A 16,602-nucleotide genomic window follows, 5' to 3' on the forward strand; every position below is an offset into this window, starting at 1 on the left:
ACAATGGGGAATTTTCCAACTTATTTTCCTAGGCTAGCTCTCCTTGATAAGAAAACCAGCTGAGGACACTTTGAAAACAGAACACTTGAGCCAAGCTCACTCACCTACAAGCAAAGATCCTAAATAAATTCATCTAAGTTTCAATATAGCAGTGAATGAGAAGGAAAAAAAAAAAAAAAAAAAGAGGCTGACTCCAAGAAATGTAACGATGCTATAACGTTAGAAAAAACTGCCTAAAATATTACATTAACAGATAAGATTTAAAAGGGCATTTGATCATGTACTGAAGTACAGAAAAAACTTCTGAAAAAATTCAACGTGAATGCATGATACTACCATTTGGCAGACTAACGTTAGAAGAGAACTTCCATTTCCTCATGTCTATAGGAAACAAACTTAAATGTGAAATGTCTGTAGCATTCCCATAAATGTAAGGAACAGCACATAGCAGTATGCTACCAACTCTAACTGTTCAAAACTGGATCAGAATGCATAACCCGAGAATAAGCATACAGAAATAAACGTTAGGAATAGTAAAAAGGAATAGAAATTATTTGCTTTAAATATGAGTATCATTTACAAAATCCAAAGGAAAAGGCTATTGATTATTTAAGTAAATAAATGACTATAAAAAAAACTGGTGTATAGATAACTACAGTAAAATCAAGAGCCTTGCCATACAATACAATAATTATTAGGACATGTATATATGTATTATAAATGAGAACCAAAAGTAAAATTAATTTCACTACACTGTTCAATATTAGATAAGATAAAAATACCTGGGTCTCACAAAATTATGCAGATATGCCTCTTTCCTATAGGAAGTAGATCTTTTCTAACAGAAAGTTCCCAAAAGTCTGTTTGAATAGTGAAGAGAGCCTATGGTCACTATGCATTTTCTCTGACATCTCAGAACCTGTTCTGGCCCCTCCTACCTAGTGCTGCAGTTTCTCAATCTCACACCCTGCTTAGGACACTGATCCGCCATCTGCAAGGGTTTAAGTTGAGAAACTGTCCAGAGTTTGGGGGTGGGGGTGGGGGGAGGGGTGGGGTGTGGGGGAGGGGGGTGGGAGGAGGGGCAGAGTGGAGGGGAGGTGGTGGGGAGGGATGTAGGAGGAGGGGCGGGTGGAGGAGGGGTGGGGTGGTGGAGGGGGGGAGGGGCGGGATGGGGGAGGTGGAGGAGGAGTGGGGTGGGGTGGGGTGGGGTTGGAGTGGGGGGAAGGATGGGGTGGTAGAGAGGGGGATATTTCCCAGGGAGCCTTTAGTCAATGCACCAGGAGCCAAAATGAAAACCTACATAGATATGACTTTGAGTACTACTGACACTTTAACAGGGAGGGCACCACAGAGTCACTCTTTATCGCCCGACTTCTGCAATCCCCCCTTGTGAGGCCCCAGGCAGGAGGAGCCGGATGTGCCCACACTGACTTCCGTTTCCGGGGTCCGTGGGAGGTGCGCCCCTGTTCTGAGAGGGTCGCGGTGGATCGGTGGAGGGGGGAATCCATGTTCATCTCCAGTAAGATAAGAATATTGAGTAAGGTTTGAGGAACCCCCGCCTCCACTCCGTCCCTACAGACATAAGACTCCGCAGTCCTGCCACTGCAGTTAGCCCTAGATGGTTCCAGGCAGGGATTACCCGATGTACTGCTGGGTGAATTCTCCTTCGGAGAACTCAGATAAATAATAGCACCGAACCAGGGTGTTAGTATCAGAGGAGTAAGCGGAGGACGTAGAGTGAACTCAGTGGAACTTCCCCTCCTCCATAAGAGAGGAGCCCCCTCTGAGCCGTGCCCCTGCTGTCAGCCTTAGTAGACCCCAAGGGGTGAGGATATTCGACTCCAGTGTGTGCCTCAAGCGATCAGAGGACTGAGTCTCAGGCTCTGCCTGGAGTTGATGAACGCCCCTATTTGTGTTCTAGGAGAAACCAGAGCTCTAAAGAGCCCCACCCCTGCTGTGTGCCCTTGGAGGCTCCTAGTGTGGCCGCCATAAGGCTCTGGTGCCCCCTTGCTTCATCTTTTGGTTAGTTTCGGGAAGAGGTGTGCATAAGAGCCTTGGTCTAAGGCTATTTGACTCAGGTTAGCAGATGGAGGCCTAGGGGTGGTTTTGAGTGACGTTCATAACCTTGAAAAAGGACTGAGGGGAATTCCTCCCTCAAGACAAAAGGGGCCCCAAAGAATACTTCCCGTCTATAAGCCCTGGTGGATCCTTAGCAGGGCTGTGAGGCTAAGATGCCTCTCACTTTATCCTCAGTGGTCTCAGGGAGACAAGAGGAGATAACTTAGTTACTTCTAGGGGTCAAAGTGAGAACAGAGGGGGATGCACAGAGTCAGGACCTTCCTCTGTGATCAGCTCTGGAAAACCCTAGGGATATCTATCATTTTGGGTCTCCTCCCACTCCTACCCCCCCCCCCACTGCATATTCTAGGATATCTAGTGGATGACTGCCTTGGTCTGATTATTATAGCCCTCAAAGTCTGCAGAAGGGAGGATAACTGGCAGTCAAGGAGAGGAGCCATAATAAGGAACCTGAGCATTGGGCAGACCACTCATCACAGAACAGAGGCTTTTCAAAGAGCCCTCCATGTGATATCATCCCTCAAAGGGGTCCCTGGGGAAGATACGTTAGACTGAGTCCTCCCCAAACTCCTCAAATTTTTCAAAAATGTATAATTCTTGCTCTGAGGGGATAGGTCTAAGGTCAGCCAAGAGAGCAGTCCTAGGCCCTGCAAGAAGCCAAGTTGTGGACTCTAAATGCAAAGTGAGAACCCTAATTATCCTAGGATAAAGAAGGTCCCACATAGCTTTGCCATTGCTGTCGTCTTAGGGCGGCCCTGGGCAGATGTGCTCAGATATAGTGCCCCTTCAGTTCCTCCTCCAGGACGTCAGTTGAGGTGAGGGCTTTGGAATGAAGAGGCAGCATCAAATCGGTTAATCAGAGGACCACAGGTCCTATCAGAAGTCAAGGAAATGGTGCTGAATGTGAATGGAAGTGTCCCTTACTCCACAACAAGGGAGGCTCCATAGAGCCTGGACCTGCCAAACCCTGTATCAGCTCCCGTAGACTCAGGTAGGGGTGGAAAGCTTCAGCCCAAGGTGAACTCTGGCTACTTCCAGAGTCCTCAGAGGAAAGGCTAATCCAAAAAGAGGAGCCTTGTGGGATCCTAGAGCAGTACCCTCAAGGAACCTGAAGAAATGGCTGTTTGATAAAGCCCAAGGTGGTATCTCTCTGCCAAAGGATATCACACTATTTCATCCTCTTTTCTCCAGGTCACTGAATCATCTATTCTCTTTTCCACATTCGTGCCTGCTGTCCCTGACCAGAATCATGCCTCGGGGCCAGAAGAGTAAGCTTCGTGCCCGTGAAAAACGCCGCCAGGCTCGAGAAGGGCCGGAGCGTCTGGTGCCTGCTCAGACCACTGCCCCAGAGGAAGAAGAGTCTCCCTCTTCCCCATCTCCTCATTTCAAAGATGCTCCCCGGAGCTCCCCTGCCACGGGAACACCCGGGAGTCCTAAAGTTCCTGGAGGGGTCTGCTCCACCAGCACTACTGCTGCAGCTGCTTCAAACACAAAATTTAATGAAGATGCCAGCAATCAAGTGGAGGAAAAGCAAAATACCTCAAAGGCCAGGGATACCACTGAGCAATGTCGCAGAGGCCCTATAGAAGAGAAAGTTGCTCTGTTGGTATACTACCTGCTGTACAAGTATCAAGTGAAAGAGCCAATTACTAAGGCAGATATGCTGAGAAATGTAATCCAGATTTATAAGAATCACTTCCATGAGATCCTAAGGAAAGCCTCTGAGCACTTGGAGCTGGTCTTTGGCCTTGATGTAAAGGAAATGGATCCCAACAGGAACACCTACGTCCTTATCAACAAACTGGAACAGAGCTGTGATGCAAGAGTGAATGATAATGGAGCTGTGCCCAAGACAGGCCTGTTGATGACTGTCCTGGGTGTGATCTTCACAAAGGGCAACCGTGCCACCGAGGAGGAAGTCTGGGAAGTGCTGAATATGATGGGGTTATATGATGGAATAAAGAATTTCATCTATGGGGATCCCAAGAAGCTCATCACCAAAGATTGGGTGAAAGAAAAGTACCTGGAGTACCGCCAGGTGCCCAACAGCGATCCTCCACACTATGAGTTCCTGTGGGGCCCCAGAGCCTACGCTGAGACCAGCAAGATGAAAGTCCTTGAGTTTGTGGCCAAGACCCATGATACCGTCCCCACTGCCTTCCCAGGCTGGTATGAAGAGGCTTTGAGAGATGAGGAAGAGCGAGCCCGAGCCAGAGTTCTAGCCAAGGCTGGTACCGCTGCCATGGCCAGTGCACGTGCCAAGGCCATAGCCAGCAGCTTTTCCTACCCCAAGTGAAGGCTGAAGAAGGTTATTTACTATCTGTTTGAAGAGAACAGCTAATGTTCTCATTAGTGAAAAGTCAGGGTGGGGCTGGGGACCAGAGAATATATAACATGTTTGTGTTCTATGTAGGAACCTGGATATTTGTTTAAATGTTGCTCCTTTTAACAGAAAGTTTAAGTAGCTTCAGAGTATGAGTTTATGAATAAGTCACTCATTTATTGATGTTCATGAGTTTTAAGAGTAAGAGTTTTACAATTTTATAGAAAAAATTGGGAAATTTTCCATTTTATTTAGTTACTTGGAACATAACATCGTAGCATTTCCATGAAAGAACTCAGCAGTAAAATGCTGGGATCAAGAAATAGAGAGTGTAAAAGATGATGAATTTTTTACATTCCTTTATCACCGTTTGGTCTGTTCTCTCAAGTTAATATAGACACACACACACACACATATATATACACACTTAGATGTGCTTAGTTTATTCAATAATGTAGAATTAATTATAGCATAATAAATTAGACGTCTTGCACACTGTCTCGTTTATTTCTCAAACATTCCGTGAGCATCTGCTCTTTGGGAGTCTTCGTGCTAGTACTGGGAGTGTCAGGATAATCAAGACCCACTGTGCCCATAGAATTTGAGAGTGTAGAAGTAGCTGTCTTGTAGGACAGAGGATGGGATACACCCACTGGCCTCAGGGCACTTATCACTTCACTTCTCACATCCTCCCATGGGGAGGATCCAGATGTGAGAAGTCAAGTGTAAGGTGCCCTGAGGCCAGCGGGTCTGGGGCTTTGGGCAACTGCAAGTCCTTTGGTGTGAGTCAGTTTTACAAGAAGCTGGGTGGTGGGTCAGATGAGGCTGTGGGGGCGGTGGGTAGGGGCCAGACCCCCAGAAGATGTGTCCAGAGTTAAGAGACGTAAAGCCTGGAATGGAAAACTATTTAGCAGCTACTTTAAAATCATGAATTAACCAGAGAGAAATCTCCTGGGGAATGTAAGGTGTCCTGCATCCTTCCCCATGGTTCTTTTCCCAGTGCGGTTCAACACAGCACACAAAAATGATATGTTTTAGGCATATCATCCCCAGGGAGTTTCTGAGAAATAGAGGTGATACTCACATGACATGGGTATGCTTAGAAGCCACTGTGCTAGCAATCTTTGCTCTGGCCTCGAGAAACCTCCCACTACATTCAAGTTCATCTTATTAAGTTATGTGTAATTTGGCAAACTCCAAGTGAGGGATAGATTTTGAATGGAACTGAAATAAATGAAAAGAGAAGTGGTTTGGATGGAAGGACAGTTGGAGGGAGTTGGTTCTTGACCCCAACAACTCTTAAGTTCCACCTAACTGGGAAGACTCTCCCCAACATGCAATAAATAACATATCCTGAAAAGCACGCATAGTAAGTAATTTAGCTTTACTTGCTATGCATCATGTTGGCTGATTTGTTGTGCTGTCTCATAGGGTGCTGCATATTCTCTGATACCTCTTGGATTAAAAAAAATCACAGAGCAGATTTTAGTAAAGTCTGGGTCAAAAAAGTAATAGTCATAACTGCAAATTATTAAAAACAGAATACATGCTAGACATGTGCCGAGTGCTTTCATACATTATATACATCCCAGGAGTCCTACAGAATAGGACCTCTCTAGCTCATTTCACAGAAAAGTCTTACAGAGCTTTGCAATTTTCCTGACTTCATCTGGCTCATAAATGTCAGAAGTGGGACTAGACATCTGGTCTGACTTCATTTAGGGTCCCTCACTATTCCACTCCTTGAATAAAGCAAATGTTTTGTCTCTTAATTCATTTCTACTCTCACTACTCCACAATATCTCAGGAAATTGAAATGAAGGACCCTGTGGCCAATGTATTAAGCCCAGCTGAAATAAATAAAGAAGAAAATGTGAATTAAAAACAATTTCAGGAGAGTTGGTGGGCTTAATTTACCTAGGCTCCTCCTGCTTCTACCCGCAGTGTTCCTTGAGAGCTGACTCCACCCAGGTCCCAGAATTTGGGACCAGTTCCAGCGCTTCCTGAATTATGTCACTCTTTCCCTGGGTCTTCCCAGTATGCCCTCATGTCAAAATCTCTATCCTGACCAGCTGTCCAACTTCCTTTCATAAGGCTGCACTCTGTTCACAGTGAAACAGAAGCCCCAGAATCACGTGCCTTTCCCCTAACTTAGTGCATTCCAAACTCCTGAAGGTGTCCCCTGTCTGTCCCATGCCTGACCACGGAATCCCTCTGTGATAACAGTAATCCCATCCATGTGGTTGTTTACTTTGGCAGTGAAGTTTAGACTGCTCATCTGCTCTTGGTGCTTCTCTCTCACTCAAAGTTTTTTTTTCCAAATTAGCTTGTGAGCAGTTGAGCAGTCTGATTTGGCACAGGATCTACTGATTCTTGAAAGATAACCCTGAAGTTAGGGAATATTTTTTTTTAATTTATTTTTTTAAGTTTATTTATTTATTTATTTTTATTTTTGAGAGAGGCAGGGACAGCGTGACCAAGGGAGGGTCAGAGAGAATCTTAAGCAAGCTCCGGGTGTCAGGACAGAACCCGATGCTGGGCTTGCAAGACCGTGACCTTGCAAGACCGAGCCAAAACCAATAGTCAGATGCTTGATCGACAGAACCACCCAGGTGCCCCTAAAGAGTTTTTAGAAAGCAGATGGGATTAGTAAGACAAAAGAACTTAATCTGATAAAATATTTGAGACTGGCCACTGAATCCATAAACTGATGAGTGAGCTTAACTAAGTGGTCAGGAACCAAAGCCTCCCTCCTAAGTGGTAGATGATGAAGGTGTGAAGAAATCACTATATAGCAACAAGCAGCAGAAGCTGGATTCCTAAAAACTCAGGTGTCCTTCCAGGAGAATGTAGTAACTTTCTATTGCCGACAAATTGTCATAAATCAAGGCACTTAAAACAACACACATTTATTATCTCACCTTTCTGTAGGTAATACATATGAGTTGGCTGTGCTGTTTTCTTTTTTCAGGGTTACACAAAGCCCAAATCAAGCTGTCAGTCAGGGTTCTTATGGGGAGATACTGAGAAGAATCTCATTCCACACTTGCACAGGTTGCTTTAGGAATCCAGTTCTGTGAAGAATTCAGTTCTCTGTAATGATAAGACCTAGGCCACGTTTCCTTGCTGACTGTCAGCTGCAGCTGCCATAGCTCCTCAAGGCCTCCCTCCAGTCCTTGCAAATGGGCCCCTACTTCAGAAACAGCATGTTGACTTTGTCTCATGTGGAAACTCTCCTACTCCCACTGTGCTGCATCTCTGTTCTGCCTCTGGCCAAACAAAAGTCCTCTGCTTATAAGGGCTCATGTCATTAGATTGAGTCTGCTCAGGTAATACATTATAATCTCCCTCTCTGAAGGTCCATTCCTTAATTTTAATGGCATATGCAAAGTGCCTTTGACCATGTGACATAACATATTCACAAGTTGCAGGGATAAGGGTATGGGCATCTTTGTGGAACAATCATTCAGTCCACCACCAAGACAGCAAATATCTCCCTGGCAGACACACCAGTTTTCATAAGAAAAGAAAAAAACTTCACCAGCATAATCCTGACTCTTGTCTCTATCTGCCTCAGAGGGAAATCCTAATTTTTCAGTGTGCTTAAAGACACCTGAACAAGTGTTCAGCCACATTCTTCAGGTAGTGGATAGCAGAGACTCACAAATTATAGGTTTTCCATGCAGCAAAAGGAATCAGAAAATTCTGAGTGTATTGAGATTATAACATTATTATAATCCGTGGTCAGAGCAGAAAGGGGCTATACAGTGAAAAGGGGTGACATCTTCCTGCTGAGATTATTTCCAGTGCCCTTTAGAAAACTGGTGTGATCTTGTATTTGAAAACACTGGTCACACATGGGCACTAGAAAAAGTTGTTGAACGGCAGCTACATTTGATCTTCTCAGAAAATCCTCCAGGAATAAAGAGGGCTAATGTCATAGCAAATTGTAATAGTTGCTGTTTTCTGAGTGCCTATTATGTAACAGTTAATGGGAAGGTCTGCAGATGCTCAGTTACTTCATGTCTTGTTCTCTATCCTTGGAGGCTACTTGACACTCTGCTAGTAGTTAGGAAGGGTCAAGTGACTATCCTTGGCACTGAAATATGAGCAGAAGCATGCCTCTCACCTCCAGACAAAGGTATCTGAGAACTAGTATGCCACTTGCACGCTTTTTGTTTTATCGAGCAGCACACATACAGAGCCTGTGTTGGGCTGGGGAAGTTCATGACGGAAGCACCCTGGATCCTGGGATCACCTGACAATTGAAACACCTTGCCAATGCTCATCAGATGTTATGTACCTAAGAAATAAAACGTTGTCATGTGAAGCAATTCTAAACCACGTTTTCCCATTATATCTCATAAATACTTTATCTGAATAATACACAGATACTATTTCTGTTCTCTTATGTATTTTAATTACAAAGAAAATAGGGCATATATTCATGTTGCCAAAAAATTCTAATAATAGGGACAGATTATAATTCTGCTTCCTTACTATGTTCCTCCAAATTTTATCCCATCCCGGAGGTAACTGCATTAAAAAATCTTGTGTGTAGTATTTTAAGATTTTTTTCCAGGACTATTCTTACATACATGTATTGGAAAAATACACCGTGGATTTTAAAAATACATGTATAACAGTGTACATATCATTTTGCTTCTTGCCCTTGTCACTGAATAAAATAAATGCAGGATCTTTCCGAGAGAGCACAAACAGATCCACCTCACCCTGTTAACCACTCTCTAGAATTCTAAAGTGTGTATGTACCAAAATTAATTTAACCATTCGCCTCTTGAAGGATACACAAGTTGCTTCTCATGTGTCGCTATGATTAAGAGAACTGACATCAACATCATTGAACATCAATTCTTGGGAAAATGTGGATGTTTTGTTATGGAGAGATGTAGAACAGTGCAATTAAAGTGGAAAGAATCTGATGACAGTAAATTTTTACAAATCTTCTTGATATTCTGTTTTTTTAAATTTTTTTAACGTTTATTCATTTCTGAGAGACAGAGAGAGACAGAGCATGAGTGGGGAAGGTGCAGAGAGAGAGCGAGACACAGAATCTGAAACAGGCTCCAGGCTCTGAGCTGTCAGCAAAGAGCCCGATGCGGGGCTCGAACTCACAAACCACGAGATCCTGACCTGAGCTGAAGTGGGACGCTTAACCGACTGAGCCACCCAGGCGCCCCAATTGATATTCTGTTCTAATAATGCTATATCAAATTATTTTTCATATATTTATGTATGTGAATAAATTAGGCTCTCATTGGCACTTTACTTTATCAACTTTTTAAATTTTGGTCAACTTTTGATCAAAAGTATATTATCTCACTGCTACTTTAATTTGTATTTCCCTATTTCCTAAACAGATTAAGCAGAAAATTAATTTAATCACTCACCCATATAAAGCAGGATTTCTGCAGTGTAGATTAAGTACTAGGATTCTTCTGGGTGCATAGTTTAAAATTCTATGTCCAAAAGATTTTCCCCTTTCCTTTGAGAACATAGGATTTGTCAGAATGACCAGGTACCAGGAAATGGGCCTGGACAGGAAAACATCAATAAGTGAGGACTATCAAGAGGACCAGGGGTGAAGGAAGTAGAGCAACTTCCAGAATCCATGAGACAGCCCAGGGCAGCTGGTAGTCAGGGACCTGAACGTAGGCTTCAGCAAAAATAGACGAGGTGCCAGAAGGAGAGAACGTGGGGAATCTGGTAGAGGGTACCAGATAGCTGGATAGGCTAGGGAATCTGTATCTTCACTGCCAGCCCAACGTTTTAGAGTGATGTGAGTGAGTAGATCTGCTGGATGAAGGGACCCTAGAGGCATGCCCGATAGCCCCCTCACCCCAGAGTGCCCCCTGCCCACCGTCGGGCAGCATATAGCTGGCTGCCCCTGTGTCACCCACCAAGTAATGTTACTGATGGAACCTGGAAGAGCTACATCTCTTCACTACTCTAATCATTCCATGCATCCTTGCCAGTGTACCGGAGCCATGAGTGGTCTTGACGGACCACTAGCCTGATGGACAAGGCTAATTCTTCCCCTATGCTGTGGCCCTCCTGACACTGAGATTGAGGCTCTGCAAGTGGCTGGGCTTGGTTGGTGATTCAGAATGTTTCAAAAAAGGCAAGTATTACCAGTGAGTGCTGGAAGGAGGTGTGTAGCTGCAAGGAGGGGAATGGGAGGGGGAGTTCGCTGAGGCTCATTACCCCAGTGACTCTGGGAAGAAAGGGCTGTGTATAGACCTGTCTTGATAAATAACCCAGGTGTTATCCTCAGCTTAGATTACCTCCCGTGCTTCCTGACTTCTTTGCACACCAGAGGGCAGATGTACTCTGGCTGTGTCTTGTGGTCTTTGTTGCTACCAGATGCTGACTGGAGGGGGGTGGGGTGGGGTGGGCCCACAATGGAAATACCTACAGGTAGATGGAGAATGACTGTAGTTGGTGTAGTTCCTTATTAAATTGACTGGTAGTGACAGATATATTGTGGAGTCCAAAGCTATATTTTTTGTGTAATAACTCAAATTTGATTGAATTAAAAAAAAAAAGTCTGTGCTAGCCACTCTCAAAATCATCACATGATCTGTAGTAAATATAGAAAATCTAAAATTTTGAAGTGAGGACAGTCGATCGGCCTGTCAAACTCAGGCCAGCAGACAGAGGAATCCCAGACCCTAACAGCAGGAAAGGTGAGGACTCTGAATGAGATCAGAGGGAACAACCCATCCCAGAATGGAAGATGCCACCACACAGCCCCATCCCTGTTGTCAGCCTTGGGAAATTCCAGAAAGGGGTGGATGGAAATGGCTTCCCCTGAATTCTGTCTCTGGTGTCTCAGGGAAATGAACACCTTGATCTGTGGTGGGCAGTGTCAGGTTAGCAAAAGGAAGAGTCCAGTCTCTGCCTGGAGTTGAGACAAGGTCCTGGATTGAGTTTAACAGAATCCTCACTCCAGGAGAGTGTCGACCCCACAGAGACTCACCCCTGCTTACAGTCCTAGCAAGCTCTGTGCAGGGATTGCCTAAGGAGTGACCTCCAAATTTCCCCACTGGGGACTCAGGGACTTGAGGGCATTTGGAGGTGGGTGTGGCCTCAAGGCTACAGAGAGGGAGGTCCCAGGTAGTAACAGAAGTAAAGGTGAGGACTCAGTCTGATTTCTGTGAGAATTGCCCACCTCAACAGATGGGCAGCACAGTGGCCAGCTTCTGCTGTCAGCTCTGGGAGGCCCTGATATGCTTGTGATGAAGGTCAGAAGCCCTTTCACTTTATCCTCTAGAAACTGGAGAGTGACGTGGGAGGGCCTCGGTTTAGGGCTAACATGGAGGGGAGGATACCTAGGATCAGTCAGAAGTAAAACTAATTAATTAAAAATTTCTTGAAACCCTATGTGACAGAGAACACCACCACTGCGACACCCCAGGCAAAGTTGGCCAGAAATGGTATACTCTGATAGCCGCCTTGGGGTCTCAGGGAAGTGAAGGCATTGGTCTGAGGGCAGTGGTGTGACACGTCCACTGAGGGAGGAGCTGTGGGCTCTGCCTGGAATTAAGTAAGGTAAAGATCCTGAGTTAAGTGTGATGGTACTGCCCATCCCAGACTGGGGAAGCTCCTCCCAGAGAGTCCCGACCCTACTATCAGCCCTGACAGAACCCAAGCAGGAATCAATGGTCTGATGTAGCAAACTCTGAGAACCTTCTAAATTTCCCAAGGGGACTGATGGGGGTGAGGGTGTCAGCTTCAGAGCAGCAGAAGAATGGTCCCAGGCCCTAACAGGAGTAAAGGTAAGGACTCGGACATCTGAGGGAGCCACTCCCCTCAACAGAAGAAAGGAGGCTTCACAGAGGCCTCTGCTATCAGACCTGGGAGGTCCCACGAGGATTTAAGAATGTGATGCACCCTAACTTCTGCCTCTGGTATCTGAGGGCAGCACTAGCTTTGGTGTTATTGGGCAGCATCAGAACAGTCAAGGGAGGAGATCCAGGCCCTGCCTGGAATTAAGGGAAAACCGTTAGTTAGGTGTGAGGGGATCAGCCACTCTAGATTAGAGGGGTTCCCAGTCAGTTCTGTCCCTGCTATTTGCCTTGATAGAACCTAGCCAGGAAGCATTTGACATATGGACATCCGACTACCTTCTAAAGTTCCCCGGAGGGGAATGAGGTAGGTGAGGTAATCAGAAAAGTCTGTCACCTTCAAATCAGCAGAGGGAACAGTCTGAGGCTCTAAAGGGAGTAAAGGCAAGAACTCTGAATGACATCTGAGGGAACCACCCACTCCAGAACATAGGGGCTTTGTGGAGTCTTGCCCATACTTTCTATTCCAGAGGCTGCAGGCTAGGTTGGATTGACGTAAGGCATCCTGACATCTGTATTTGGTGTTTCAGCGTCAGTGAATACTTCAGACTAGGAGGAGGTAGGTGTTAGGTTAGGGGAGGGAGGAGCCCCCAGGCCCTGCCACAGTGTAGTGAAGACACTGAATGAGGTATAAAGGATAAACCCACTGTCAACAAAGGGTACCTCACAAAGCCCCACCAATGAGGTCAGCCCTGGGAGGCCTTGGCAACGATGTGAGGCTGAGGCACCCCCTCACACCCTTGGGCAGTCAGGAAGATGAAATCTGGTTGAGCGGGCAGCATCACTGTCATTACTGGAAGGATCAACGCTTTTCCAGCTTGAGTGAGGAGAGCCCTAATTACTCTAGAATGGAAAGGATTCCTCAGAGCTCTGCCTGTGCTTTCTTCCCTGTTCATTCCCAGGCAGACATAGTAAGATGAAGTTCCCCTCAGTTCCTCCTCTGAGGTCTCAGAGTGATTGAGGGCTTTGAGACGAGGGGTCAGCCTCTGAAAAGCAGAGCATGGGGACCCCAGGTCCTGCCCAAAGTGAAGTGATGACCCTTAATGTGAACTGAAATGCTCCCTAACTCAGAGCAACTGCTCTAAGCCCCAGTGAGCTCCAGATAGATCTGTAGGTAGGAGCTAAGGTCCACAGGGTCCTCAGGGCAGAGGCCATCAAAGAATAGGAGCCTTGTGGGTTCCTCGAGCAGCACCCTTAAGGAAACCTGCAGAGTTAGCCTTCAATAAAGCCAAGGCTGTATTTCTTTGTTGAAGTGGCCCAACAATGTCATTCTTTCCCTTTCAGATCACTGAGTCATCTGCCCATTTGTCTCCTGCTCTTATCAAAAGTCATCATGCCCCGGGGTCAGAAGAGTAAGCTCCGTGCCCGTGAGAAACGCCGCCAGGCTCCAGAAAAGCCCCAGGATTTGGTGAGTGCTCAGGCCACTACAGCAGTGGGAGAAGTTTTCCCCTCCCTTTGCTGTCCTCATTTCAACAGCTCACCTACTGCTGGGTCATATCGTGCTCCCCAGGAGCGTCAGAGAGCCACAGCCACCACCACTACTCCTGTGCCTGTTTCATACACAAAATTGAATGAAGCTGCCAACAACCGAGGGGAGGAAAGGCCAAGATCCTCTCAGGCCCAGCCCACCGCTGTGCCCTTTCAGAGAGACCTGCTAGATGAGAAGGTGGTTTTGCTGGTGCACTATCTGCTGTGCAAATATCAAAAGAAAGAGCTCATTACCAAGGCGGGAATGCTGAGAAATGTAATCCAAATGTATAGGAACCAGTTCCATAAGATCCTTAAGAGAGCCTCTGACCACTTGGAGCTGGTTTTTGGTCTTGACTTGAAGGAAGCAGATCCCAACCGGCACATCTATGTCCTTGTGAACAAACTGGAACCAAGTTACGATGCAGTACTGAGTGATTACGGTGGTGTGCCCAAGACAGGCTTGCTGATGACTATTCTGGGTGTGATCTTCACAAATCGCAACCGTGCCATGGAGGAACAAGTCTGGCAAACATTGAACGTGATGGGGTTATACGAGGGGAGGCAGCACTTCATCTTTGGGGAGCCCAGGAAGCTCATCACCAAGGATTTTGTGAAAGAAAAGTACCTGGAGTACCGGCAGGTGCCCAACAGCGACCCTCCGCGCTATGAGTTCCTGTGGGGCCCCAGAGCCCACGCCGAGACCAGCAAGATGAGAGTCCTGGAGTTTCTAGCCAAAGTTCACGATACCGTCCCCAGTGCTTTCCCAGCCTGGTATGAAGAGGCTTTGAGAGATGAGGAAGAGCGAGCCCGAGCCCGAGCCGCAGCCAGGGCTCATACCGCTGCCATGGCCAGTGCACGTGCCAGGGCCGTGACCAGTGCACATTCCAAGGCCACGACCAGTGCCCGCTCCAGGGCCAAAACCAGTGTGTGCACCAAGGCCATGCCAGCAGCTCCTCCCACCCCTAATAAAGTCTGAGGCAGATTCTTTACTTTGTTGTTAAAAAGAGAAGTCTATATTTAAGGAGTAGAGGATCAGGGTGGGGCTGGAGAAAACACAGTGTACAATGTATTTGTGTTTCTGTTCTATGTGGTAACCTGGATAATTTTTTAAAATATTGTTCCTTTTAATAGAAGGCTTAAGTAGCTTCATAATCCAAATTTATGAATGATATTGCTCAAATATTTATTGGTGTGGATGAGACTCAAGAGTAAGAGTTTTATTATTTTGTAAAATTGGAAAACTTCCATCTTATTTAGTAATCTGGAACAAGATAACGTGGCAGTAGATGAGGCATTTCCTTGGAAGTGTGAAAAACTCAGTAGTGTAATACTTGAGGTCCAGAAATGGAGAGATAGATAAAAAATGATAAATTCTTAGTTTCATTTATCACTTTTAGTCTTGTTTTGTAACTATATACATACATATATATACACACACCCACACATATACACACAACTGGATATATTTAGTTTATTCAAGAATGAAGGATAAATAATTATATTGCAATAAATTCTTTAAATTTTTTAAATATGTATTTACTTTTGAGAGAGAGAGACAGAATGTGAGGGGGGAGGGGCAGAGAGAGGGAGACGGAATCCGAAGCAGGCTCCAGGCCCTGAGCTGTCAGCATAGAGCCTGACGTGGGGCTCAAATCCATGAACTGCAAGATCATGACCTGAGTCAAAGTCAGACGCTTAACCTACTGAGCCATCTAGGTGCCCTATGTTGTAATAAATGGTACCTGTTTCTCAGTGGCCCATTTTCTTTTCTCCAACAATAATTGAGCATCTACTCTTTGCAAAGCTCCATGTTAGTACTGGAAATGCTAACATGAACAAAAACTATCCCTGCCCACAGAATTCTGTAGTCTCAGAGCAGCTATGATACAAGGAATATTGTAAGATACTCCCTATGACAAAAAACACAAATCAAAAGATGGTGTGAGGACACGGAGGTTTTAGGTGTGAGCAGTCAGGTGTAAAAGCCCTGTGGCAAGGGGGTTTGAGACCTTGGGAAACTGAAAGTCCTTCAGGGTGAGGTACTTTGAACTAAGCTGCGTGGTGGGTCAGACGAGTTTGTCTGAGTGCTGAGCAGGGTCCAAAACCTCAAATGATGTGTCTCACAATGAGACCGAAGCCTGGAATAGAAAAGCGTTTTTAATACTTAAAGATCATAGATAAAGCAGAGAGAAATCTTCACCTGGGCCAGGAATAGAAGAGGTGCTATGGTCTTGTCCCTGTGCAGAAGAACACAGTGCACAGAATAGGCAATTTGTGTATGTCATATTAAAAGAGTGGCTGTGATACTCACAGGAGGTAGAATGCTCAGAAGTTGCTGTGCTGGCGATCTTTGCCCTGGGATGGAAGAGGCAAAGCCCATCCACTAAATGAGCATTTTTTTTTTTTTTTTTGGGAGAGAGAGAGAGGACACAAGTGAGCAAGGGGCAGAGAGAGAGAGGGAGGGAGGGAGAGAGAGACAGAGACAGAGACAGAGACAGAGAGAGACAGACAGAGAGAGAGAGAGAGAGAGCAGCAGGGCTCATGCTCACCAGATTTGGGGCTCGTGCTCACCTGAAGCGGGGTTTGTGCTCACAAAGCAGGGCACGAGCTCACCCTATGAGGGACTCAAACTCACGAACTGTGAGATCATGACCTGAGTCGAAGTCAGATGCTTAACTACTGATCCACCCAGGTGCCCTAAATGGGCATTTTAATTAAGTTATCTGAAATGTAATTTGGTAAACTCTAAGCTAGAATTATATTTGTGATCGGGGTGAAATAATTGCAAATAAAAGTGTTTCAGATGGAAGTCCAGAGGGAAGGGAGAGATGGAAACAGATTTTAATACAAATTCCAGGAGGT

At 45.6% G+C, this 16,602-nt stretch overlaps 2 protein-coding genes and 1 long non-coding RNA gene across 5 annotated transcripts; 2 read left to right on the forward strand and 1 right to left on the reverse strand.

Moving 5' to 3' along the window:
* The first annotated feature begins 1,449 nt into the window (after window positions 1–1,449).
* LOC102968576 (melanoma-associated antigen B10-like) lies at window positions 1,450–4,809 on the forward strand. 2 transcript variants are annotated; one of them, XM_015538740.2, is made up of 2 exons: window positions 1,450–1,537; window positions 3,271–4,809. In XM_015538740.2, exon 2 carries the CDS (start codon window positions 3,329–3,331, stop codon window positions 4,373–4,375), a length of 1,047 nt encoding a protein of 348 aa, XP_015394226.2. In that variant the 5' UTR covers window positions 1,450–1,537; window positions 3,271–3,328; the 3' UTR covers window positions 4,376–4,809. The 2 variants fall into 2 exon arrangements, with proteins under 2 accessions (XP_015394226.2, XP_042830430.1); XM_042974496.1 differs by having other exon boundaries at window positions 1,469–1,542.
* A 2,600-nt stretch (window positions 4,810–7,409) lies between these two features.
* Window positions 7,410–12,832, reverse strand: LOC122235468. The gene is made up of 4 exons (XR_006213553.1): window positions 12,729–12,832; window positions 9,814–9,957; window positions 8,532–8,705; window positions 7,410–7,476 (listed from the first exon to the last, which is right to left on the reverse strand). It is a non-coding gene; the product is annotated as an uncharacterized LOC122235468 (long non-coding RNA).
* A 161-nt stretch (window positions 12,833–12,993) lies between these two features.
* On the forward strand, window positions 12,994–14,729 carry LOC107178935 (melanoma-associated antigen B10-like). 2 transcript variants are annotated; one of them, XM_015538733.2, is made up of 2 exons: window positions 12,994–13,092; window positions 13,555–14,729. In XM_015538733.2, exon 2 carries the CDS (start codon window positions 13,604–13,606, stop codon window positions 14,714–14,716), a length of 1,113 nt encoding a protein of 370 aa, XP_015394219.1. In that variant the 5' UTR covers window positions 12,994–13,092; window positions 13,555–13,603; the 3' UTR covers window positions 14,717–14,729. The 2 variants fall into 2 exon arrangements, with proteins under 2 accessions (XP_015394219.1, XP_042830333.1); XM_042974399.1 differs by having other exon boundaries at window positions 13,091–13,181.
* Window positions 14,730–16,602: the final 1,873 nt, after the last annotated feature.

The sequence above is a fragment of the Panthera tigris genome, chromosome X (assembly GCF_018350195.1).
Source record: "Panthera tigris isolate Pti1 chromosome X, P.tigris_Pti1_mat1.1, whole genome shotgun sequence".
NCBI lineage: Eukaryota > Metazoa > Chordata > Mammalia > Carnivora > Felidae > Panthera > Panthera tigris.

Bases quoted from the DNA above. Each gene is read 5' to 3' on its own strand.
- LOC102968576 (XM_015538740.2), top strand. From the start codon at position 3,329: ATGCCTCGGGGCCAGAAGAGTAAGCTTCGTGCCCGTGAAAAACGCCGC.
- LOC107178935 (XM_015538733.2), top strand. From the start codon at position 13,604: ATGCCCCGGGGTCAGAAGAGTAAGCTCCGTGCCCGTGAGAAACGCCGC.